The sequence below is a fragment of the Trichoplusia ni genome, chromosome 9, assembly GCF_003590095.1.
Source record: "Trichoplusia ni isolate ovarian cell line Hi5 chromosome 9, tn1, whole genome shotgun sequence".
Lineage (NCBI taxonomy): Eukaryota > Metazoa > Arthropoda > Insecta > Lepidoptera > Noctuidae > Trichoplusia > Trichoplusia ni.
In genome coordinates, this window is record NC_039486.1 from 4,751,986 (window position 1) to 4,777,171 (window position 25,186).

Genomic DNA, 25,186 nt, shown 5'->3' on the forward strand with positions numbered 1-25,186 from the left:
ACGATTACGATGGCTCGGACACGTAGAACGCATGGGGGAGGATCGAGCAGCTAAAAGAGCGTATCTGGGTCAACCAACAGGACGCAGACCTGTTGGTCGCCCCAGGTACCGCTGGCGGGATATGGTGGAAGCGGACCTACGTGAAATCCATGCCAACAATTGGCAGGATACAGCGCAGGACCGCACAGAATGGAGAGTTCTCGTTTTGGAGGCCATGACTCACTTCGGGTCGCTGAGCCGAGAAAGTTAGTTTTTTTAGAATGATTTTGGTTTGTCTGAGACTATAATTTGATTTACTGTGATAGACTTTTACAAAATAAATTTATTTATTTTATAAAAGTTTTAAAACTATTTCATGATAAGTAGCTCTGTATAAGATCTGACAGTATCGATTATTGCATGTATGTGGTAAGCTATACATAATGGTGAAAGTAACAGAAAGACAAAAGAAAGTGTCGTTTTTTATTGATAAAGAGAATCCACATTTTTTATCCCTTTTTGGTGCTGTTCGAGTATTCAGTAAATATGTTAAGGTAGAAACACATGACGTTACATTGACTCCCAATAAACAAGACCTGGAACTCCATGTAACCAAGATTGTATTCACTCGTAGGGGAATAATTCCGATAAGTATCTTTAATACTCTCTGAGACAATGTAGTGGCCCTGAAATAAAAATACAATCATTTTAGGGAATGTCTTAAAATTTAAAGTTATTCATTTAGGGCCTGTTTCACAATTTAAATTTTTTACCATTTTAACCAGATACCGGTTAATCAGATATTGTGAAACAGGCGCTTAAAGTCATGTCTTACTCCAGACATTAAAAAAAATATGAAATTTGTTAACTGAACAACATCCATATTCAAGAACAAAGATGTAAAAATCACGTTTAAGCGTCTTGCAGTCATTGTAGTTATCAAATGAAATATGGAGTAGATACGGGTAGGTATGTACACGAATATAATTTTTTGCCTGTCACTAACTTAGATATTCATGGACAGTGCCGCTAGACTCTAATACTAGCAAAAATCAGAATTCTGTAGGTAGATTTTCAGATTGAGTCTATACCAATCATGGAACCTAAATGACGGACTACGGAATAAAGAGCGGCGTTTCGATTCCACTGTAGCAAAAATACTGTCACAGGCAGTAGGACCTCCAGTTAAGACTTCTACCCAAGTTATGCAAGTACAAGCTTATAAACTCTACTGATTCAAGTGATTTGACCTGAGGCAAACGCCTAACATAAATTAAAAAATATTTTTTTATTCATATAAAATTAACCCTGGCGCCTGTGCTAGGCTTAAAGCCTGTCTTACATGAGCCAGTGTCTTTACCCGCTTTGGTTATAATATTTATGTCTTAATATTATCTTGATAGGAACTAACCGTCACTCTTGCTCATAATTAGGACTATAAAAACTAATGATTTTTATTTACCTTTTTAAGAATGCAATCGTCGGTAACCTTGAGGTTTTTTTTTAAACTTTGTCTGACGAAGAAATGATCACAAGGCTTCTTCATTTGTAAGTTAATTCCATTGGAATCTTGCTTATTTTTTATTGTTTTTACTCTACCCTGAAAGGGAGAATATGAATCAATTTTTCCTTTTGTTTGATTAGCTCAGAAAGGGGTTAAATGCTTTTCGATAGCTTTCAGCCAGCCAATTTTTAAATAATATGAGTTATCTACAAACATCTCAAAACGGTCCCATAAAATGAAGAAAAAGATTGTGGGTATGATATAGAGGTGGCAAATAGAGGTTAGAGAAAATCTTTCCAAAAATGTATGAATGGAAGTAATAGAAGGAATGCAGAAGTCGATATTATTCATATTATGATTTACATAAGGTTTGTAGAAACAAGTATTTTAGGAATATTAAACATACCCATGTCAGAGCGACATTTTCTTTGACGCGCAAATCGAAGTACATTGTATATTCATCAGTCAGGCTAACTTTTAAATCAGTACAGTTCTTTCGTTTCGGCCCCTTGCATGCTTCAAATCTTGACAGTTTCCCTGAATAATAATTTCCGCCCTAAAAATAATTGTAATAATTAAAAGCCTAATGTTTAGAGGTCAAGGGCGAGTCGGATTCGCTACACTGAGGAAATAGCCTAAAACAAATCGGGTGATGAAAATTTTAACTATGTAGCTGTAATGGTTCATGAGATAAAGCCTAGTAGCCGATTTATACATAGAAATTGAAGGCCCTTCATATCTTCATAAAATAACGCTGTCACACGTGTGGAAGAGAAACACAATATTGCATATTGCACTGTGTTGTTTCCGCAACTCAAGCAGATTTTTTAAGAGATGACGACGTATGGTAGACCCCATTCTATCTTTAACTTGATCTATTTTTTCACTTACAATAGCAGAATATATTAACTGTATGATAACTAGCAACAAAAGACACTTTTCCATGATGCCTCCTACTAAAGACCAATGGCAAAGTTAAATTACATTGGAAAAGTGGAAATCTGGTAATGTTCCTAATGTTTTCGATCATTACGTATGTTTAGCCATTACTGCCTGACTATATAACAGCATCATAAATATCATTGACCACTTATAAAAATATTAACATTCATGACCTTGTAATTGACATGGACTCAAAATAATCTGGACTAGGTTTTAACCGTAATCAAATATGATTATTCTTAAGAAAAGAACTTCAAAATATGAATGACGCTCAAAACTTTTGCCTGCTTAATAATAATCAAGGTGCAACACGGATTGTTGTTTTTTAATGTTTGGCATCTGATGATAAACTTGGAATGCCATGAAATGGAACATGCATAAAATACACGATAGTTATGCTCAAGAGTTGTTTCGACTGTCGTTAAGATGCACCTCCTGTGTTTAACATTCGAAAACGGCTCGATTAAGTAAGTAATTTGAACAAACGACAATGCGGAAAAGACTAACCAAAGAAATTATAAAATCTGGTTCTTTTCTAGTAAATACTTATAGCTAAAGAGGTAATAGAAACTTCTTCAACTTGAACGCACCGAAAATAGCATTGTCAAAAATCCTAATAACAAAGTTAGACATATGTCATGTACCTTTACATAACTTTACATATTTTTAGGCCAAAATGCTTTGATAGACGACTCGTATCATATAGAAATTACAGACACAAATGATTACAAGATACGTTGAGATAATAATGAAATTATGTAGTATAGGGCTGGTGATCGCAGCGGCGGGGTTATGGGCAGGGGCTGGTGTCGATGCTAGGCCCAAGTTCAGAGACGAGCAGACTCTTGTTGGAGGCACGATATGGAGCCAAATAATAATACCCATAGGGCTCATGATATCGAAGAGTGTGGACGACAATATCGACATGTTTGTTCTTGGATATTACCTTCTGACTGGGGTCGTGTTACTCTTTACCACTGGTGTTGTACTTGTGAGTATTAAGATTAATAGTACCTTGTCTATTACTAGAAGTTGGTGCTATACTGGTGAATGTTTTAAAATTTTATCCCGGAGCAATAAAAAAATAATCAATTCCAAAAAAGCCATTGACTTAGGCGAAGAAGATTACCATGCGATTATCGAGGATTATGATGAGAGTCTGGTGTCTCATTCTTCTTTCCTCAAGCATCAGGATGGAATAAATCAAAGAGGATTTTTTTGCCCTGAACTGAATTCAAAAACAAAATCAAAACCATTCCCATTCGGTATTTTGAAATATGGTGAATGTGGTCCGTTACTTTCAAGGGATGACGTTCAAAGTATTCCTCTTCCTTATGTTAAAGAAATTCAAGCAGACGTCTTGCATAAACAAATGTTCATCACATATATTTTATACTTTCTTTTCTCAGATTCTTCACGAGATTGTAATTATGAAAAGGCGCCAGCACCATCACCATCATCATCATCAACATCAACCAGCAGTAGGGTCAAGAGAATCAGTACGGCATGCAAAGCATGATGAGCAAGTTGATAAAGTGTATTACGCTATTGGTATAATCAGCCTCTTTGCGGGTGCTTTCAAACTTTGTGAATTCATTGCCATAATTATGTCGTAGAGCTATCGTTGGATTAAAAATGGCCTCCGTTCCTTTAAAAAGGAAAGAAGTATAGCTAGTAGTTTTTTATAGCTCTATCTTTTTCTGACTCTGAAACGGTCATGGCTATGAAACGAAATTTTCCCCGTTAAATGACTGAATTTTAAATATTTTGTGAAGTGAGTCTTGTCTAATAAGAACGGTTAATCCAGTTTAAAAACTGATTTTGCAGTTAAGTTATGGCACAAAACAGATACGATGTGACTTTGTAATATTGTTTACACTAAATAAAGTGAAGAGATGTAAGTGTTTATTTATTTTAGTACAATATTAGAACACTCGGAGAAGAGTTTTTGCTAGATAGCAAATTAAGCGTAGGATCCAAACCAGGTAATTTTAGTGGAATATGAGACTTTCAGAAACAATTTCTTCACAAATCTATACTTCTATACAAATATACTCATATAAAGCTGAAGAGTTTGTTTGTTTGTTTGAACGCGCTAATCACAGGAACTACTGGTTCAAATTGAAAAAATGTTTTTGTGTTGAATAGACCATTCATTGAGGAAGGTTTTAGGCTATACACCATTACGCAGCGACTAATAGAAGCGAAGATACAATGGAAAATGTTGAAAAAAAAACAGGGAAAATTATTCATCTTCGAGGGCTTCCGTTCAAAAATTCCTAACTTATCTAACCACGCGGACAAAGTCGCAGCCAACAGCTAGTATTACTATAATCGTCTTGAGCATTTGCGTATTTCCTGTAACAAAACAACGATCCGTTCGCTGCAATATTCTCGTATCATCCCTTCATGAACCGAACGTCGAACCATGCTTGTTTCGTTACAACTTTATTTTACAAATCTGCGAGGATTTTGGAGTAATAATTCTTCGAGCGCTAGCACGAGCGCGGGTGATGTTCTGTAAGGTCCGATATTTCCACAAAAAACAATATGTTACAGGTAAATGCTCACTGAATCTGAGCATTTTCAGAGGAGGAAGCCGAGCATACGTAGAAACGTTACATTTCAAGTCAATGCTCTAGTGTATCAACAACATGAGAAAAACAATAGAACGTATCATACGCCTTGTATGAGCAATAGACACAGCAACATGAGGAATAGTTTAGTTTCTCTTAATTACGATGATGCCACTGGTGAATGTTAAATAATCCTCTTGAGATTGCTCCTTCGGATGAAGACGCAAACTCGTCTCATCTTGAAGATTAGTTTAGTTTTTTTGGTCTCTTATCTAACTAATATAATAAACGCGAAAGTTTTGATTATGGTTGGATGTTAGCTATTCTTTCACGTAAAAACCACTGAACGGATTTGGGCAAAATTTGGTACACACATCGTTTATAACCTGGATTAACACATCCAATTTTATTCCTCCTGTAAGAACTGCCACACTACAGCGTGTTGCGCGCCTTCACACTTCCACAACTGCAAGAATATAAATTTGAAACTTGGTAGGCCTTCTTTCCACCGCTATTATGGTTAAGAAAATTAAATTAATAATAAAACTCCAGCGGTTATTATTAACGAGACTGAGATCCGATAATATACACATGTACTGGACAATACGCTCATATGCATACAAAGGTTTTGGTACTCAAAACAATCTTACGCATTTGTTTTACTTGTATCAAATTTAGTGAACGAAAATACAAGAACTCTATGAATGTAACGTATGAAAGATATTTACAATTTGTCGTCCACAAGTTTGTACTACACAAGTTTTGTTTGGTCAACATTAGACAATGCGCGTTCTAAAATGTTAGGGGCTGTTATACTGCTTGCTAATGATCGCATTTTATTGCACAGCAATGTCTTCTTCCTTTCTGATTTTTTAGAAGCCAAGCCAAAGCGAAGCCACGATCGTCGATCGCCGGAAATGCCCGAAAAGCACCAGCGTTTGTCAAAGCGAAAAACAGCGAGCTTTTGGAATCAGTCCATGTTTGATTTTTGAACGCATTATTCCTCTCTACATTTGAAGTTGAAACCCTTTCAGTTGAAATAAATAATTCCAGGATTTGAACCTTTATATTACCTACTGAAAGACTAAAGAATGGGTAAGGCTATAATACAAAAAAATATTATACTAAAACCTCCTTTTTTACGAAAAAGTTATGATCCCCCTTTAGTAGCACTTCGTAACCGAAGTATTAGAACAAGAGCAGAAAACTACTAATTGGTTCATTTATTCTGTAGTTTTGGGAGTATAGCTTCAGCTTTAGCTAGCAGTGTAGTCTCACCTTTATTAACCGCGATCTATATAAAGAATTCGATGTTATTGTCCATACGTTTTAGTACAAGAGCTGTCATGTGAGAAGTGTCCAAATTTACTGTGAACGAAAAACTGAAATAATGCCGTTTGGATTGTGAGTGTCGTGTATATGTCTTAGTTTAAATTGTCCTTTATAAATTACATTATAGAGCAAGGAACAAAATTAGTTTAAAATATTTGAAATAATATTAATCAAGAGATCAAACAAAATGTATTACATATTTTTCTAGTGAGTCCCCCTTTTTGACCTCAATACATCAGAAGGGTGTTCAATGATACAACATCCCTGATTGATGAAGATACATCTTTTTATTGCATTTTACATTACAAACGGCACTTTACTAACTTCACGTTTTTCAAATGTCTGTTTGTCTGAACATTCCACAAAAAAAAAATGACTCAGACAACATTTCACTTTTTGACGGTTTTCATCTAATATGTGTAAACCATAGGCCCAAATTTGAACCGTCTGTGGCCCATTAGCACTTGGTGGTTTTTGATTTATTTATTTTGGTAAATATTCATATTTATAAATGACTTAGTTCTCGTTTTAGAACTTAATTTATATTTGACTGAACTGTAATTTAGCAGACTCATCCCTAAGTCGTTTTTCCGATTCTCTAACTATTATCGGATCCAATAATCCTTAGACATAAGGTAATTTTAAGAGCTAACGTAGTCTGTTTTTCACCAGTCTATGTATAGACCTCAGTTTTTTATTGAAACTAAACAAATTTCGTTTTATTTTTTCAGTATACTCATAACTGGACTACTGGCGTTCGGAGCATATTGGACGACGAAGTATTTAATGAGCATGCCGATGCCGTCAACTATCCCGCCAATATCATCAACATCACCACCTCCAAGCAGCATTTGAGCCTTTGAACGCCGCGTCGTGAATGTGGTCCAGCTGTCCCCTCTCACCACTTCTTAGTAATGTTATCGCAGATGTGGAAAAGAGACGGCGCTATATAGCAAGTATTGCGTTGTCTCGCTTTCGCAACTGGCTTCCTTAAGGATATGACGGCAGGCCTGCAGATCATTCTCTACGGCACGGCGTTCATAATGATCCAGAATGATCCCCCTACAATGATTACAATTATGTTATGGCTCGTTATGCTGCATGTTTTTGAATAAGTTTTGTTAATTATATTTTTTGGACTAAGTTTTTTGTGTTTTACTTGTATTTTGAATTTTTTCCCACATTGTCAAAAATCAGAGTTTTGGAACTCTTTTCCTTTGGGGTGGTGTAGGTCGAATCATAAGTGTTTTTGAATTTCCAAAAGTTTTACGTGATTCCGAAAATCCTTGCTGTGAATGTTATCTAGTAAAAAGTTGTATAAGTTTGAATAAAGAAGTACTTATTTCTAATACTGTACACTCAGGTAGTATTTCTTATTTGTCGATAAGTTGCGTACACTCAAGCTCTGAAGGGAACTCACTATAAAAGGTAGAGTGGTCCGTTACGCTTCTAGAACTCTATTATCAGTTTAAACACTAGTCTATTACTGTTTAAAGAAAACCTGCTTAGACAAAACTGAAGAAGTCTGAGATACTACATAAATACGGTGTAATGTAAACTGTCAAGATTACTGAACTTTAGGCTCAATTCCAAAGAGCAATTTGGACGCTGACTAAAAGCCATCCCGTTCAGAATTAGTGTTTACGTGAAGTCGAACTGCCTGAAGAATATATATAATGTGTAGCCTATAGTATACCCCCAGGAGCTAAGCTATGGGTAGCTTACCACCCGATCAGTCTGCTCTAGCACGCCTCAAAGAGAAGTCCGCAAGTTCTGTGGAGTTCTTTAGAACTGATGCCTGCCGGGGCAGCGGGATTGTCCGAAATTCGGTTACCGTAGCCCCGGTACACGAATAATGAAGTAATACTTTGCGGCCACTCTAGATGTCACATCTAGACATTATCAGTTCCAAAGGGCACCGCAATTTCATTCATAAAATTGTCAGATATGCAAAAGTCATTAGAAATGATTTTATAAATATATTTTTTTAATCGTCTTTAACACAGCTAATTTTAATTATTCTGTCGCGGTATTCACTAATATCTAAACATCATGCACGAGACAACCGGACTCAGTACAATTTTTTTTGTCCAATGCGGGGAACGTATCCTCGACTATACTCGACTATGCAGATAATTTGAGGCACGTATGATTTTAATGACTTTACCCTTCTGATCTGCAAGGAGGTAACAACGATATAATTCATTATAACAGAAGAATTGGTAGATTTATTTTATGATAGTAACTGTTTCGCACCTATTTATTGTTCAACAGCCGTAACTATCAAGTCAAAGAATTTTCTTACTATTTTCTTCTTGCGCAGAAGTTTAATTTCGATAATCCAGTGTTGGGTCCCATTGCTGCCATGTCAGGGTCTGATGATTGGTTTCAAGATTTTTTTATAAATTAAAATATTATACACTCTTCTGAGCAAGCAACCAATCTAGAAAATGTTTGGTTCTGTTGTCCGATTTTCGAAATCTTTCACTCTGAAGCATTCACGGTAGTGGTCACTTCATGATATTGTTAAATAAGAAACATTCCCACGGGTTTTATTTTCAATTTGGAATTCCATACGTGTCTGATAATAAAAATTTCATGAACGGAAGGTACAACTGGTCAACGATTAAGAGTTGAATAATATTTTCTTCAGGAGATAGATTCCTAATGTGACATAAAATGACGCGTGCTTATCAAGATTTCCCTACTGGTTTCGAACCCAACCGGAGTCCGCGGTGAGCTGACGCGGCGGCTCACGAAGTTACTATAAACAGGACAATGTATTCTTGCGAGAAGATCAACCTCGACTAGTTAAAACTATTTTGTGAACAAGATATTGAACCAAAATACCAGAGACACATAACGAAAAAGAAACTGAATATCAAAAGATATTGTCATATCAGTAAGAAAGAGACGATGGCATCACAAAAGAAAACTAGGTGCCTAGCTGATACATTAATGATTTAGTCATTTAGATTATTTTTTAAGTCGGTTTAATTTTTGCCAAAAATTGTTTATTAAAATTGCACTTAAAGAACTTCCTTGTCTTAACAATAGGCATAAATAGTAAAACAATGGTAACATTCATATTATAATATGACTCAATAGGAAATGGATAACTAAATGGAGCCTATAAAAACAAAACCATAACTGAGGTATCTAAAATAATTAATTTTCAATTTGGTAATTTTATCTTCTATGTTTCAATTCGATGAATCCAATTTTGTACTTTCATACAACGAATAGGAATTGAATTGATTAATTCTTATTTCTTTTTGAAGAACAAATAAGTGTTCTTTAGAAACGTCTATTAGAAATATGTACTTATAGCAACTCCTGCTACCCCCAGATGCCCGCTAAGAATTATTCATTCCTATGGAGAAAACCCAGCAAGACTCCTTATTTTTGTCCAGTTCATGGTTCGCTACGCTCAAAAATATATTTGACATTTGGGAACATACATAGACTGGCCAATAAGAATAAAAAAGTTCTCATGGTACGCTTATGTGTTTAATCAATACTTTTCATTGTTCATTTCGGCAAATGTAAGGTCGCGTTCATCGTGTCGCACGAAGTGTGAGATATTTTTCACTAATTCTTTATTATGTAGCAATATAAATATTTATGATGCCAGAAAGAATACAATTTCATCAACGAGAGAATTCTCCCGAACTGCTTCAGACAAGTACCTATTATGTCTAATTATATTGTCGATTATAGTTACATCTTCTCATTTTGCGGCCTATACTGGCAATGATTACAAGTTGTGGTTTTGAATTTAGATATCGCTCTTTCAGCTATTTCAACCTTTTTATTGTAAGTACTGTCAACACGATAGCTTTGACTGACATAAAGACCGGGAGGCCTGCATTCCTGCGCCTTTTTATAATTGGACTTTTTTCGGAGCAATACTCGAATGTCTAGTTTCATTCCAAAAGTATGATCCTAAACTTAGAGATAGTAGAAGGGGAAAAAGCTAATGGAGAAAGGAAGGAGCAGACTGGGAGCGTTGGGACAAACAAAAAGGATATTCTTGATCGAATCGATCGTTCTGGTCCTTGAACCTAACTAGATTATCGGTATCTCACAGTTTAGCAGAATATGATTAGGGTGGCAAAAAATATTACCCTTTAAAGAAGGACCTTTACCAGAACCTTTCGATCCCGCAATTGTGTGTGTCAAAGTTTTGAGCATCTTTAAATGGTTTTCTTTCAATCTGGTGTAAAATTGAATGGATAGTGCATCCATAAATTCCCCTTCCCACATTTTTTAAATCGTATCAAAAATACTATTAGAATTCTTTCACATAACAATTTGTAATTGTAAAAAGTCTTTAGGCGGGTTTATTATTAAATTACAGAGAGGTACAGCAGATGATTGAACTAGTGTTTTATATAATATAAAATAAACTATACAATGGTCGGGCACAATGGCCACAAAAGATTGTAATGGCAGTGAAAACATGTCCTAACATCAGTTATGCTCTCTACCATTATAGAAGCACTATCTCCTTGAACCAACGCTCCGCGGAAGTTTTTTTTAGTTGTAATTCGCTACAGTGCTCCGATTGTCAGTGGTTTTAATTAATGGCATTTGCATTGTAAGTAAAAGTCTTATTATTCATCAAACTGTTACTATGGCTAGAAAGTGTTGAATTCATTATTAATTTAAGCAGATTCAGGCTTCTAAAAATTACATTCTAATTTATTCTTGAATTCGTTTTGTTATATTGCATAGGTAAAATGCAAATAAATAGAATATTTTGAGTAGTTGATATGAAATTTTTTAACATAGTGTTACTTTTGTATTATTTTTTTATTACAGTTTTTAACGACAGATTTTCATACTTCTAACAAATCAGTTTATCGGAGATCGCGAAGTTTTGACGTTAATGTTTCATTAAGCTGATTGTCACTTATAAGTTAAATTGAAAATCTTACCAGTATTTAATTCTTTTATTGGAATTATCATTATTTTGTTATTATCCTTATTTATTTGCTTTCTTTTTGAAGTAGCATATAAAATATATTGTTAAACAAAACGACTTATTCATGAATATCTTCTTGACGCAAAAGTTATTATCTTGATCATATCGAGAAAAAATATGCATAGGGGATGATAAAACTAAAATAACGTTTTTAAAACATTTTACATAGCTCTATCGGTTACCAGGTTTTTCGGATCAATTATTTAATTTTATTTAAATGTTTCTCTTTATTCCTATGTTTCACAGGTAGTTCGAGTGCATCAGATACGGATTTACCATCACGACTGCTAATTGAAATTTAATACTTTTTCTGAACCTTTTTCGTATCGGGTTAAATCCTCGGATTATTTCCTTTAAATTGTTGATATCTTTATCTCCATAAATACATCAGAATGGTTGTAGCTGGATTGTGAGTACTCTGTGTGGTGTTGTTACACATTTTGATTGATTGAGGTTTGATTTCTGTGTCTGTGTGAGTTGTTTTTTTATGTCATACTAACCTAATTTTCGTTGCCTTAAAATGAAGTTGTATTAATCCATTTTCTAACATGACTGTTTCTTGCTTTTTTTCCTAACATTACTTCTTTTTACGAGTGAAAAAAACTAATTAACTGAATCACAAGTTTGAATCCTTCTTAAAATTCGAATTAATTGAAGACAATAAGTTAAAATAACGAGTGTGCGTTTTATTAGTGTGTGTTTTTTTATTTTTTTTTATACCTTATTCTTGTACTTAACTACTTACCACTATTTAAATTATCTCTAATATCTCGATATCTATCTATCTGAATCCCAATGAAACTGAAACAGGTTTTCATTTTCTCCAGTTTCCTATCGGTTTCTTTAGTTTTATTTGCACTTGAGCTGGAGTACCTACTGTTGACAGATGCAATAATTTGAATAGCTTTTTAACGATGGGTCCGAACAGCAGGATTTTCGAGGTTGCTTTATTCTTTCATTCGATCATGGCTTTCGTGTTTTAAGATTTCAAACAGGCATAAACCACACCTCGTTGCAGCTGAGGAAATTGAAAAGTGTTGCTATTTTCTGTGATTTTTTGTTTTGAGTGTGTTTTTTTTATTCAATTAAGTGCCTATCAACTCGGTTTGTCTTCGTGTATCACAATGGTCTTGGATAAGGAGAATATTGAAGACAATTATAGTGTTTTTATTTAAAGTAGATAACTAAACCCTAAACAAGTCGTATGTTAAATAACTTATTCGAACATTGGGACATAAATAGGAAAAGTATAATAAAGAGGAATCATTATCAGAAAGTCTCTTTTGATACTTCTGAAAGCCGAGAGGTTGAAGTCACGTACCAAACCCGCTGAGTGCGACGTGTCGCGGGTTCTATCCCCGGGTCCGCGTAGCACAGGCATTTATGTGTTCCGCGTATACTTGTCCTGAGTCTGGGTGTTTTTGAGTATGTGTCTTCAACGTTTGTGTTGTCCTAGCATTACAAGGAATAAATTCCTTAACACGGGATGGGTTTATAAAAAAAAATTTCATACTCAAGACTAAATTGATCAACAGTCTTTAAAATTTCCTAAAATGTTTTCACAGCCTCCTGATCACTGGGATGCTGGTCTTCGGAGCCTACTGGGCGACCATGTTCTTTATGCAACCGCAACAGCAGAAAACCACGATTCCTGCTACTCTCACAACGTTAATGGAAACAACAGCATCCCCGGTAACGGAAACCAAACCGGCAATATATGAAATGATACTCAATTATAAATAACACTTATATTTAATATCTGTACAATCACCTGTGTATTTACATTCTGTTTTTGTATTTCTAATGTGGGTCTTTTTACGTAGCTGTTAGGTTAGTCACCATGTATTTCATTATTTCAAACATGCTGGTATATAAACTGCAGTTAGGTATGATTTTGCACATTAGCACAAAACTGAAAGAAAAAACGCTTTTTTGTGACATTTTTTTCTCGAAACACTCATAGAGAAAAATAGCAATTACGTCTTTATTTTAGCTTTTCCTTTTTGACCGACTTCAAAGGAGGAGTTTATTAATCCGATTGAAGGTTTTGAAATATTTAACTTTTGTATAATTTATTTTTGATAACCTTTTATTTCATACCTTTTATTTTGATAAGTAATATTTTTTGATATATATCTTTTTTTAAATTGTAAATAAAACTTTTAATTTTAGTAATTTGCTGGTAAAAATACCTAAATAATTATTATTTCATAAAAACGAAAATATATGTGTATTTATTGTTTGTTTACAAACCTACCACCTTTTTATTTCTACATATTTAAAGTTAAGTTAAATTTAGTAGCTAGTAGGTAAATAAGCAATTTCTTTACTTTCTGTAAACTATATGTCGATTATGTCATATTAATTAAATAAAGTGTATTTTATATAAGTATTTTATTACTCGAATACTTATTTACTGTACCTTTTACATGTAATTTAAGGTTGATTTTTGCTTAAAAATAAATAGTACTAATATTTTAATAAAATCTTTTTCATCTATTAGCTAGTTTCTTTTTATTTTTTGCGCCATCTAGATCTTGGTAAAAATATATTCATTGTATTCCTTAAATCTTATGTCCTTTCAAAGCTTTTTAAATATCTTTTTAAGTATTTTTTCTCTAGATAGTGTAGTATACAGGGTTACTTTCAACTATTATAAGATTGATCTATGCGAAAAAACAAAGTACTCTTTTAACATAGGTTTTGTTTTTCGCCATTTAAAGTACCTAATAATAGTACCCTCGTGGCGAGTCGTTTATACACCGTGATTTTTTAGTCGTCTTACAAAAGCAGCCCAGTTCATGTATCCAATGACTAGAACACGTTCATGATAAAAAAAGAATTATTTATGAGATTTGAATAAATTTAAAATGTAATTTTTATTCAATATTATGATGCAATTCGTAGTTTTAGAAACACAGCTCTGTTGCGAGCGCGGTCCGAGCCTTTTAACAATGGTAAGGGGCGCCGGCGGCGGTGTTTTTATCATTTTAAAGAGTATGTTTCATTTTTCTTCGTACCTATTATCTTAGTTGATGATAAAAAAATAATAATCGCGCCTAGGGGTATTATACGTCGGATGAACTGGGCTGCTTCTGTAAGACGACTAAAAAATCACCGTGTATACCAAGTATACATGTATTTAATAATCATTTACTATACGAAAGAAGAAGAGTTAATTTAATTAAATGAAGCGAAGCTTGAAAACGTCACTAAAATCAAAGCGATAAAGAAAATAAAACAGAACACTTTGCTTTAGTTCTTGGACATCGTAAGAGGATTTGAGAAAGGGATGCAGACTCTTCTAAACTATAAAATAGTCAGTAGGTAGTCGATATGTTGTGTTGTCGATACGTTCCGGTAATAACGATGACGCGTATATCCAGGTAGGTCGTTACGCTGGGACTTAGATGCCAAAATGTTTGCCGTTGCGTAATCAAATGCTGGCCTTTGCCTCGATTAGTGTAGCAATGTTAAAGCTTTCTTGGAAGTATGGGTAGTATAAGTAGAACTGCTAGAATAAGTAGAACGGTAAGTCTTGGACCAAAGACGCCAGTAGGGTCTGCAGGCGTCATGTCATGGACAACTAACCGTTCGCATTAAATTACACAGATATTGTCGGGGCAAGGCTGCTTTTGCAATTACTTGTTCAGAATCGCTCGAAGAATCCATTTTATGAATTTGTTTATATCTTATCATACCTGTGATCTTAGTCCCGAAGGAATTGTTCGGCCAGGCTGAAGTAACTCTTAAAATATCGCTGACTCAGTCTAGATTTTCCGAAAAAGGGAATATACTCGTATAGCGCTTGATGTAATTTTATGGTTAATTTGTTTAATATCATACCTAAACGTTTTCTTTTCAGACCACACCAGATGAGATGCCCTATGGACGAAAAGGACCATAACAATGTTTATTTATCTAAATAAAATACCTGGTTTATGACAATCAAGCTTTTTAGATACTGGAAAATTAATCATTAGCTTTAATATTTGTATAAAATTAAGTTAAAGTCTTTAAAATAATTTTCACCATTTTAGTGTCGTTTTTCTCGTTTTGTTTGCAAGAAACACAATTGAAAGTGTTATAATTGATGGAATCTTCTAAATATATGGAGTCGACAAGTTTAAGTCTGCCTGTAAAATCAAAATAGGCAGAGACAGTTTTAAAACTTTACAGTATTGAACATGTAACAACTGTATGCCGTCATTAACAAAAAACCCTCAAATGTATGAAAATTACAATTCGTTTCTTATGTCAAGCGACTTCTGTCATTTTCACACATTCGACTGTTTTGCAATCGATAAAGATTGTTTCAATGTAACTTGGCTAAAGAAGTAATGCCATTTCAACTGAATTTTCCATTCCAATTGTAGGCGGGGCTGTCACTTAATAGCTCCTATTAAATCCGATTATAAAAAAAAATCTCTAATAAGATCTCAGTCATATCGTTTTAACACTTGATTTATCAGGATGTAATTGTGAGACTGAAATGTATTAAAATGTTTTTGTTACAAAAATGAGTTTTCTTACACTGTAAATCAAATGAATTGATAGTTTTTCCATGCATGTTGATCTAACCTCCAAAATAATATCTGTACATTCTGAGCGTCAGGGTCTGGGTGTCGTTGTGCATATGATTTGAATGTTTGTTAAACCCCTGCGATATTAAGATTAAATTCCTTAATAAGGGATTTTTCTTTTTTTTAATCAGAAAAGACGGCTTTACGGCTTGGGATTTTGTACGCAAAGAAAACCAGGCATTCCGCATGTAAATCGAATTGTCTTTATTTCTACATTACGCTGTGTTTTACAGAAAATAGATTTTTCTTGATCATAAGTACAGTGAATTTTAATTGATATAATACTATTTCTCATTGTAACAGTTAATTCCGTTAACACGTATGGATAATTGGCATAAATATTCAATAGTTTTAGTAGGTATTTCAGAACATCACATTGCACAGAACTTTTCACCAGGCGTTGTTGATATTTGTGTTTTTTATTTCGCTTTTCAGTTAAAGTTGTAAATCTAAGCACCTGTTTCACAATCAGTGAATAGCCGCTATCTGATGGCTTAATTGAAAATGCGGTTAATTTGACATTGTTTGTATGAAAACATCTGTCAAGTAATTTAACGGAAACTTGTGTGGCGATTGTAAAACAGGCCCTAAATTTCAATAAAATAAAGTGCCAATTAGCTGAATTAATATCAAAATTTGTTGATGAATAATTAAACCAATTTATGACCACGAGTAATGACAATTTAAGGTGCATTGTCGATCATTGTTGTTCTACATTTAGAAGAATTTAAGTATGTTTACCAGTTGACTAGTACAACAACTATACGACTAAGGTACAAGTTTTGGTCAATTTGAGGCTAGTTAATCTATAAGTTGTTGAATTATTCTAATCTATACGATTATTTGAGATTTTTTATCTAAAAACTCATTGAAGCCTCATTGAAATAAAAGTTATTAGGTAAAAAAGGTTTGTTCTTTTTCATCTTAAAGTTAAGGGATTACCCCTTAAAGGGGATGCAAAGCTAAAATTATTAACAGTTGAAGATATATTGAACGTGTATTCTTACCCTAGTATTTGTTCCACGTAATCGCAATTAAATTAAATAATATCGACTTACTACACTACAACAATTGTATAAATCAAAAAAGTAACTGTGGTAAAAATAAATTAACCGATATTTGTTGTTTAATTTTATTTCCGGGAAACGGAGAAAATATTTACCGTAATTTTATCATACATTTCCCTACAAGTAAAAAAACAGCATTCCATATTTCAAACAGAGTAAATACTCGTTGGCTATATAAACAGGCTTAATATCAACTAAAAATACTGAACGTACTTAGTATGTATTTCTTCAGTTAAATTCAGAAATCGGTCAGGAGTGTTGTTTTTTTTTAATTCATAAAATATCCGAAATTACTGGATAATGGTTGTGGCTGGATTGTAAGTACATTTTTGTTATTAATATCTCCTTTCCTGTTTTCTTGCTGAGTGCCATTTCCAGAGTAGTAAGCATCAATAGAACATCCTTTAATGTATGGAAAGTTTGAAATTGGATCTCCCCTGACATGGTTTCTTTTTGTCATTAGTACGGCAAAAAAAAAACGAACACTAATATAGTATTCCAGCCATTCATACAGCATCAAGTTCCATTTATTCACAAACTCACAATTCGGTTTGGAGTCAGACGAGATAGAAGAGCATTGAATGCGGAAAGGGCTTCAAGGTATAGGTGATCTACAGGTACAAACGTTTGTCCTGGGTCGACATCAAACTCACAACCTTTAGAACGGTCTGAGCCATTAAGAAACCCTCAAAAAGCCAGCCAAGTTATGTAGCACTTGGTGTACAGTTCATTTATTTCATCTGTTCAACTTTTTACCATTTCATTTGATTTTCAGGGCACTGCTTTGGTCAGCGCTGATGGTGACAGTCTTCTTGGGCACGAGATATCTGGTAGAAATGGATCGACAGAACAACGACGTCCCAGTCGCGAACCTCACTGGACTAGGTTGATAATGTTTTATTAAACATTAAATAAACAATTTCAACTTGATATTAAAGTCTAAAGTACTTTGTTTTTCTACTTTTAGGGGAAGAGCGACTCTTGAAACTGATGTCAGGGAAAGTTTTTAGATAGTAGTAATTTTTTTTGGTTATAATAAATGTTTAAATTAAGTAATTAGTTAATAAAAATCAGTAATAAAAGTAATTTTAAATAAAAATCGATTGAATTTTTCTGGTCTTGGTTGCATGAAGTACTTTTGCAAACGTTATAGTTGATCCAAACACCTGAATGTATGTATGGAGAGTACGATTCAGTCTTTCTTGTTAGGCCGTGTTTGGGGCATTCTTCTTCAAATAAAGCGGAGGGAACGAGTAGTGCCAGGCTTGCTGACTAAGCCTGAAATACCGTGCTACATCATCCGTTTTAATGTCGTTGTAGGGCAATGCGTTGCAATCCTTCAAACACCGATCGCAGGCCCTTTTGCTCGCGGTGTGTCCCTTTTTCGTGTTGTGTGGAGGCCGACATGTAAAGGGCGTCGGCCACCTCACCTCATATTGGGACCACATCCGTAGCACTGAATGTTGCCCCCCACCGAGGATCCTCTAATAGGACTACAAACACCCCCGTGACGTCACCCAGAACCCTAGTTAGGGCTTGTGAGCGCGCTCAGGCGTGGCTCTGCACCGTCTCACTCTACGTCAAAAGAACGGCACCTAGCCATGTGTTTTAAGAAAAGTATACATTATCAATAATAAGACTTCATCACATGTGGACACAACAAGGAAAACTCTGTTTTTTTCAAAAAATAATAATAGTAATTTTGGGTAGTAGTAGAAATTTGTACTAACTTGGGAAATTTGTAATACTGCAGCCCTTCGCGTGTTGCCCTTAGATGCTCATTGTAGTCTGCAGATGAATATTTAGGTATGTCTTCTTGAAAAAAAATATGTATTTCTTAATTTCAAAATTACCAAATTAAAAAAATATTTATTTGTTATTACTATTTATGACGTTAGATTTCTGGCTTACATTAGCGTAATAAATACATCATAATCATTTTATTAGAACACTTTGAAATGTATGGAATTGTCACTGTCATACATTCGAGTAATTTGCTACAACGCTTTTGTCAATTAGATAATTCCTCTAATAATTTTAAGGTAAAACTCTGTTTTTAATTATTTGATCTTAATCAATTCCTTTATAGTACCTGATGTATAAAAAATTAGTAGTAGCAGTGAAGGTATTATAATGGTCTTTAACGAGAGCTGTTTTCTAACACAAACTTATTAAACAAATTGCGGATATGTCCACATGAGAGCAAATATCATTGTATAGGTTTACACATTCGTCCCATAATATTTTGGGACACATTATTTTTGCATGTTGAAATACAAAATAGTTTTGGAGCATGCACAGATTCAGTAGGCACCGCAGTCAAGTTTGAATTAAGGTGCTGACGTTAACACCCTGTATAAGTACGTTCCACTGTTGGGCAAGGACCTCTTTCCCTGTAGGAAACGCTTGAGCATTGATCATCACGCTAGCTCACTGTGGGTTGGCGATTTCAGATTCCACTATCGGGAATCCAGGTTCCATCACGATTCTTTCACCGTTTGTCAGTGGTGTTTTAGAATAATTAAGAGACTACGTATAACTTTGAAAAAGTTACTCAATACTCAATACTCAATCATTTATTGTTTCATAATGTACATCAAGGTCTTAAAATCTAATAATACAGAACCATTGGTATCTTGCCTGCGTTGAGATCGAACCTGCATCTTGTGCATGTAATTCAAGACCGCAAGGTCACGACGTCCTCACTGAAGACTTACGTTTCTTTCAATATCTGTTTTGCATATCTGGCTTTTGATTTCAGGATCTACGATTAGGAAGACTAATTTTCTTTAATGGTTGTGAGGAATTTTCAATCCGTTAATGTTGCCATATTTTTCCCCAGTTGATAAATGTTTATTCCGCTGTAAAAAGGACGTATATTTAAAATAAACAAAACAAAAACGATTGCCGGGCATTCCAATTACAAATCAAAACATTGCTTCACTTTTTATTACATTATAACACACTGTGTTTTAAACGAAAATGGTTGTTGCTGGTTTGTGAGTACGGTTTTTTTTTCAATATTATATATTGTTGCGATAAAATTTACCTCTGGCGGGAGGTATTTTTTTTTGTTTACTTGAGTGCTTGGAAAACATTTGAAATTAGACCGTAATTCAGAGTAATACAAAAGGAAGTGAAAAAATCATCCGAATAAATGATTTTCTGTCAAACTGTTTATTTGTTTAATGATTTTTATAGTGCTCCTTTAAGGTTTTGCAATATACATGCTCAATTGTCTACGAGTATTGAAAGAAAACTATATCTTTGTTCGCAGTGCTCTTTTGACAGCTGCCATAATGATCAGTCTGTTTTTGGGAGGGAAATACATGCTTGATATGGATCGACGGAACAATGCTGTGCCTGTGGGAAACCTCACGGGATTAGGTTGAGTCCTTTTACTTATTCAACAAAAATTCATTACCTATACTCCATTTGTTTGGATAGTACTTATTTATTTACTGCGTTGGCTCAGCGACCCCAATTATGTTTTGGCCTCTGATACGACAGAGCGCCACTTTGCCCGATCCTTGGCCACTTTTCCACCGTACGTCCAACGTAAGTCTTCGTCCACGACGTCCACCTTAGTAGCATAAAGTTAAAAAGGCTTATGGCACCAAATATTGTCACTAAAATACATAATTTAATAATGGAATTTAGTTAGGACATTGACATACAATACATAGTATGTTACTTTAGGATCCCGACCCGTTGCATTTTGAAACGTCAAATTAATATAAGTAGGTATAATAAGTTATATAATGAAGTGAAGTACAGTTTCACAAGGGATAAGGCCTAATTATTATTAGGTATAATTAAGTTTGGACCTAAAAATCATTTACAATATGTAATATATTTGGATACGTGTTTTAATTAAACAGTAATTTTCTTTCTAGGTGACGAGAAAATCTTGAAACTAATGTCGGGAAAGGTGATATAATTCACTAGTGTTCCAAACAGCAGCTGTCTAATATTAACTAAGATTTAGATAGCAATAAAATGTAAATTAAAGGAAAATATATACAACAACTAATGTTTAACAACACTAGAAAATTCAAGAAATACTTCGCAGAATAATTAATTGCACTGAGAATATGTTAGTTTTTAACACGAATTTAGTACTCATGTATCCCAATGTTTGTTACTAATAAATACATATAGGTAATTTTGAGTTTTTAATTTTAAAATTTTGTTTTTTTCATAACACATTCAAAATTTCAGGGATAATATAATAATAATATAATATATCCTGGGACAACTCACACACGGTTATCTGATCCCAAGCTAAGCTGAGCTTGTGTTATGGTAACCAGACAACTGATAAACTTACTTAAATATTTCTAAATACATACATATTATAGATAAATTACACCCAGACACCAGAACAAATGATCATGCTCATCACACATCATTTGTCCTGGGCGGGAATCGAACCCACGACCTCCGGTATAGCAGTCAGGGTCACTAACCACTAGACCAACAGGCCCATCTAATATTGAGGGATTCTTTAATCGGACTAACCCGCCACTATAATAGAAATAGTAAAAAAGAGGAGTAAGAAAGAAATATTCCACTTCCCTCCATAGCAAACCTAGCCATTATCCCAGTAGAGTTTGGCGTTGACGGTCTACTATAGCATATTTATTTACCGTGCCGTAAATTTACCGTGCCTTTGACGTAGGTACTCGCCACCGAGCACCGTATCAAGCGTAGCTTAAACTATGATCGACAAACTCGTGCAGTTGTAGCTTAGGCTAGATCTCCTTAACATCCTTCCCAACAAAATAATTTTAACACTTTTTTTAGAATCCTGGTGGTTTCGAAAGTGGTCGCTTATTTCTTTGAAACACTGACTACGTCCCGCAGTGACGTGATAAATGACGTAAGTGCCACCGGAAAAGCAAAACCTCATCAGTTTTCCTATCTGGAGACTTGTATGCGACTTCCTTTTGCCAAAATACCTGCAAAAATGTTTTACTTAGTCCACCGGTCATTCACATAAGTGTATAAGTAACAATACTTTATTATAATACAATGTTCACATAACAAGGCTCTTACGAAACATTATTTCATGTTTGTCTTACCGCTCTTTATTAAAACGCCCTTATGAATGCAGTCTATATTATTCGTTGACTTGACAAGCGTCCGTTGCGAAAAATAACCGCCATTTTCTTTCAATAATGGTGATACATCGGCACTTGTTTTGTGAAATTCAGAGCTGTAAACGGCGTGACTGGTTTTTTATTATATTATAAAATTAAATAAACACGGTCTTAAAACAATTAAAAATAACTTTCGTCGTGAATGCGATGTGATGGGTAAACTCGGGTGTTTTTATTGATTGTAAAGAACCCGTTTTTAGTGCTTAATGGGACGTTGACGGATACGGTGATTTTTGAAAAAGATTCTAAAACAAAAATGGCTGCGGGTCTGTAAGTACTCTTTTTATTCTTAAAAATCGTAGTTTAATGGTAGTTAGCAACACATTAGGTTATTAGCAACACTTTTTGAATATCCATGAATAGATTAAAGGACATCTCAAAACAGAATCTTAAAGTTATGGATATTACGGGGTTTTTTTTTCAGAAATTTTAAACTTAAATCTAATTTCTAGAAATTGTATTATTGCCCTCATCAGTTGTTTATGTCCAAAGTAATCAGTATTTTTTGCTCTACTAAAATCGACCCAAGCCAGAAATAAAGATGATTAAAATAGTAATATTGCTTATGTATGTTCTTATACATAAAATTTTAATATATCTACTTGTTTTATTTCGGAATTAAAAAATAATAAAATTGAATAAAAATGCTGCCATCGTAATTTTGGCGTTGTGTATGTTGATGACGCCTTCACCATATATTTTTACAATTAACAAAAAAAAACTAGATTTGAAAATCGACATAATTCTAATCGATTTTTTTTATTCGAATTTCGAGTAATTTCTCTTTTTGTATTAAAAAAAAGTGAAAATAGAAGACAATTATTTTAAGAAATAATTTATGAATTATTTGTTAAATAACATTTCTTTTGATAATTTATTCAACTTAATTGTTTCGTATATTATTTATAAATTAGCAAGCTTTGCTTTATTCATTAGTAATATACATAGTTACATTTTCTTACAGCGTGCTTCTCCTTGGTGCCTTTGCCTTTTCAGTATTTTGGACAACAAAATTCTTGCGTGAGGTTTATGCTACAGAAAAATATAACGCCACGACTCTCAGGCCATATATAAGCGGTAACATGACTGGAGAGTTCGTTGAATATGTAGAATCATGATGACATCGCTTCATGGTAGATACTTTTTGCTTTTGTACCTCTTCAGTAGTATTTCAATTATTTCTTCTTCTTTTCTATCTTTTCATAGATCGAATCTCTCAATTTATTAAATAAACAAATAAACGATGACGGTTCTGGATTTTGGCTCAAACGGTTGACTACACCTATACTCAGTGTACTTCAGAGGGAATGTCTTCAAAAAGTGTTTTTGTGCTTGCCCTTAAGTATTTTTATAGGTTTTTTTACGTTTGAGGGATTCGATCAGCGGATTGACATGTAGAATTGACACTTGCCAACGGGCCCACATTTTGCAAAACATAGAGCTTGCCAATACCTCTCAGCCGACCTTGGTAACAAACTGGCCTATATTAAACGAAAATAACTACTTCAATATTAAGATTATTTTCTTCCTACACTGAGATATTAGACAATTGTTTAAAGGTGATCATCACATATTAATTTCTCACATTTTTAAATTTATTAATACGCATTTCAGTGCTAACTTAATTTACTTTACCTCCAAATTAATATAGTGTATGGCTTAAAACATTGACGATGATATTTTCTTCCAGGTTTTTGCTATCTGGCGCTTTAGCGTACAGCCTATATTTAGCGTACCACGATATGAAACATGTTTTTGCGAACGTCAAGCTTTTGGCGGAGGACGATGTTACACTAGAAAATCGTGCACCATTTGACTATTTGTTGTATTGGCCCGATACTTTTATAATGAACTGGACGACCAATGAATCTTTAACTAGTACTACTACTGCAAGTACTGAATATGAATAGCAAGGGGTATAGCGTAGAGTGAAATATAAAGAAAATCAAAACACAGTTTCCACGGCTGCAGCAGATTTAATAATAATGTGATATTGATACTAGGCTGAATCCTCTTTTTTTTTCTTAATATTATAAAAAAAATAGTATTTTGTGCTTATGATTGTTATTTAGGTTTTTAGTAGTAAGTAGAATTGTAATAGAATACAAGTTTAATAAATAGTAAGTAAAATTGTAATAGAATGTAAGTATCTTTTAATTGTGTTAATTGAATTTTGTCAAGTCAAACATATAAATAAGAATTAGCTTAGATTTACTCTTGACAAAGTTTAAAAACTAGATTTGTAGTTATTTTCGTGTTTCTATGCCAAAAATCTTAAATTATTTTTTAAGGAATAAGCTAAGCTAGCTAAGCTAAGCTAATGTCTCACAAGTCGGCAAGACATCTACGCAGAACAATTATTTTATTACATTTCAAAATATTTTTAAGCAATTATTTAAGAAGCTTATACTAGCTTGTTTTAAGTAAGTTTAAAAGCAAGGAAAATGACTTTTGTAAACAGTTGGTACTAAGGTCAATTCGTCTGAACGAATCATCTTAAACGTAGTGTGGGGCGATGATATTCGTAAGGCGGCAGGCAGGGGCCGGGCGGGAGAAGGAGAGCTGAGGCGTGCTCTGATAGAGGCCATAGTATGCCCACCAGAGGAGTAAGACGGGCTGACGGGATAACCATTGTAAATATCATGTGAAGTTGTTTATTGACACAGTTTTCATTTGTTTCATTGTCACACAAATGAAATCTGTAAGTAAAGTCTGAGTCTCTAGTAAACTGTCTGTAATTAGTTCGGTATCTTAGTATTTATTATGTATTCATTTAAAAAAAAAGCTGTTAGTGTTAGTGTAAGTTATCAAATGCTAAGATTTATTTGAAATTAAAGTGTTATGTTTTGATATAAACGTTTTTAATCTCCTTATTAATTATTTTTCAATAGAAAATCAAATTTAAAACGCAGAGCAATTTATTTGTCAACGACCGACGAAAAAGGTTAGTATAAAATGTTATTTTGCATTTTGCGTATTGTACCTGGTCTACAACTTACAAATATAAAATTACATTCAGCGGTGAATATAATCAGAATCCCACAATCCATAAAA

The 25,186-nt window shown here is 33.9% G+C and overlaps 2 protein-coding genes and 4 long non-coding RNA genes across 7 annotated transcripts; 5 read left to right on the top strand and 1 right to left on the bottom strand.

Annotated features, from left to right (window-relative positions):
- Positions 1 to 391: 391 nt before the first annotated feature.
- Positions 392 to 3,688, bottom strand: LOC113497492. The gene is made up of 4 exons (XM_026877058.1): positions 3,555 to 3,688; positions 1,890 to 2,039; positions 1,442 to 1,579; positions 392 to 665 (listed from the first exon to the last, which is right to left on the bottom strand). Exons 1-4 carry the CDS (start codon positions 3,612 to 3,614, stop codon positions 489 to 491), a joined length of 525 nt encoding a protein of 174 aa, XP_026732859.1. The 5' UTR covers positions 3,615 to 3,688; the 3' UTR covers positions 392 to 488.
- LOC113497493 lies at positions 3,047 to 4,326 on the top strand. Its single transcript, XM_026877060.1, has 2 exons — positions 3,047 to 3,416; positions 3,835 to 4,326. Exons 1-2 carry the CDS (start codon positions 3,147 to 3,149, stop codon positions 4,039 to 4,041), a joined length of 477 nt encoding a protein of 158 aa, XP_026732861.1. The 5' UTR covers positions 3,047 to 3,146; the 3' UTR covers positions 4,042 to 4,326.
- Positions 4,327 to 6,319: 1,993 nt separating this feature from the next.
- Positions 6,320 to 7,477, top strand: LOC113497662. The gene is made up of 2 exons (XR_003400911.1): positions 6,320 to 6,405; positions 7,065 to 7,477. It is a non-coding gene; the product is annotated as an uncharacterized LOC113497662 (long non-coding RNA).
- A 2,908-nt stretch (positions 7,478 to 10,385) lies between these two features.
- On the top strand, positions 10,386 to 13,409 carry LOC113497543. The gene is made up of 4 exons (XR_003400901.1): positions 10,386 to 10,412; positions 10,694 to 10,933; positions 11,567 to 11,729; positions 12,886 to 13,409. It is a non-coding gene; the product is annotated as an uncharacterized LOC113497543 (long non-coding RNA).
- Positions 13,410 to 19,808: 6,399 nt separating this feature from the next.
- On the top strand, positions 19,809 to 21,163 carry LOC113497703. Of its 2 annotated transcripts, none has more exons than XR_003400915.1 (3): positions 19,809 to 20,031; positions 20,248 to 20,357; positions 20,867 to 21,163. It is a non-coding gene; the product is annotated as an uncharacterized LOC113497703 (long non-coding RNA). The 2 variants fall into 2 exon arrangements; XR_003400914.1 differs by having other exon boundaries at positions 19,809 to 19,969.
- Positions 21,164 to 22,088: 925 nt separating this feature from the next.
- Positions 22,089 to 24,042, top strand: LOC113497704. The gene is made up of 3 exons (XR_003400916.1): positions 22,089 to 22,402; positions 23,097 to 23,265; positions 23,823 to 24,042. It is a non-coding gene; the product is annotated as an uncharacterized LOC113497704 (long non-coding RNA).
- The last annotated feature ends 1,144 nt before the right edge of the window (positions 24,043 to 25,186 follow it).

Coding starts and splice junctions, on each gene's coding strand:
- LOC113497493 (XM_026877060.1), top strand. CDS start 3,147: ATGATTACAAGATACGTTGAGATAATAATGAAATTATGTAGTATAGGG. Junction 3,417..3,834: donor TTACCACTGGTGTTGTACTT/GTGAGTATTAAG, acceptor TTCTTTTCTCAG/ATTCTTCACGAGATTGTAAT.
- LOC113497492 (XM_026877058.1), bottom strand. CDS start 3,614: ATGCTTGAGGAAAGAAGAATGAGACACCAGACTCTCATCATAATCCTC. Junction 2,040..3,554: donor TAATCCTCGATAATCGCATG/GTAATCTTCTTC, acceptor AATTATTTTTAG/GGCGGAAATTATTATTCAGG. Junction 1,580..1,889: donor AAAATGTCGCTCTGACATGG/GTATGTTTAATA, acceptor TCTCCCTTTCAG/GGTAGAGTAAAAACAATAAA.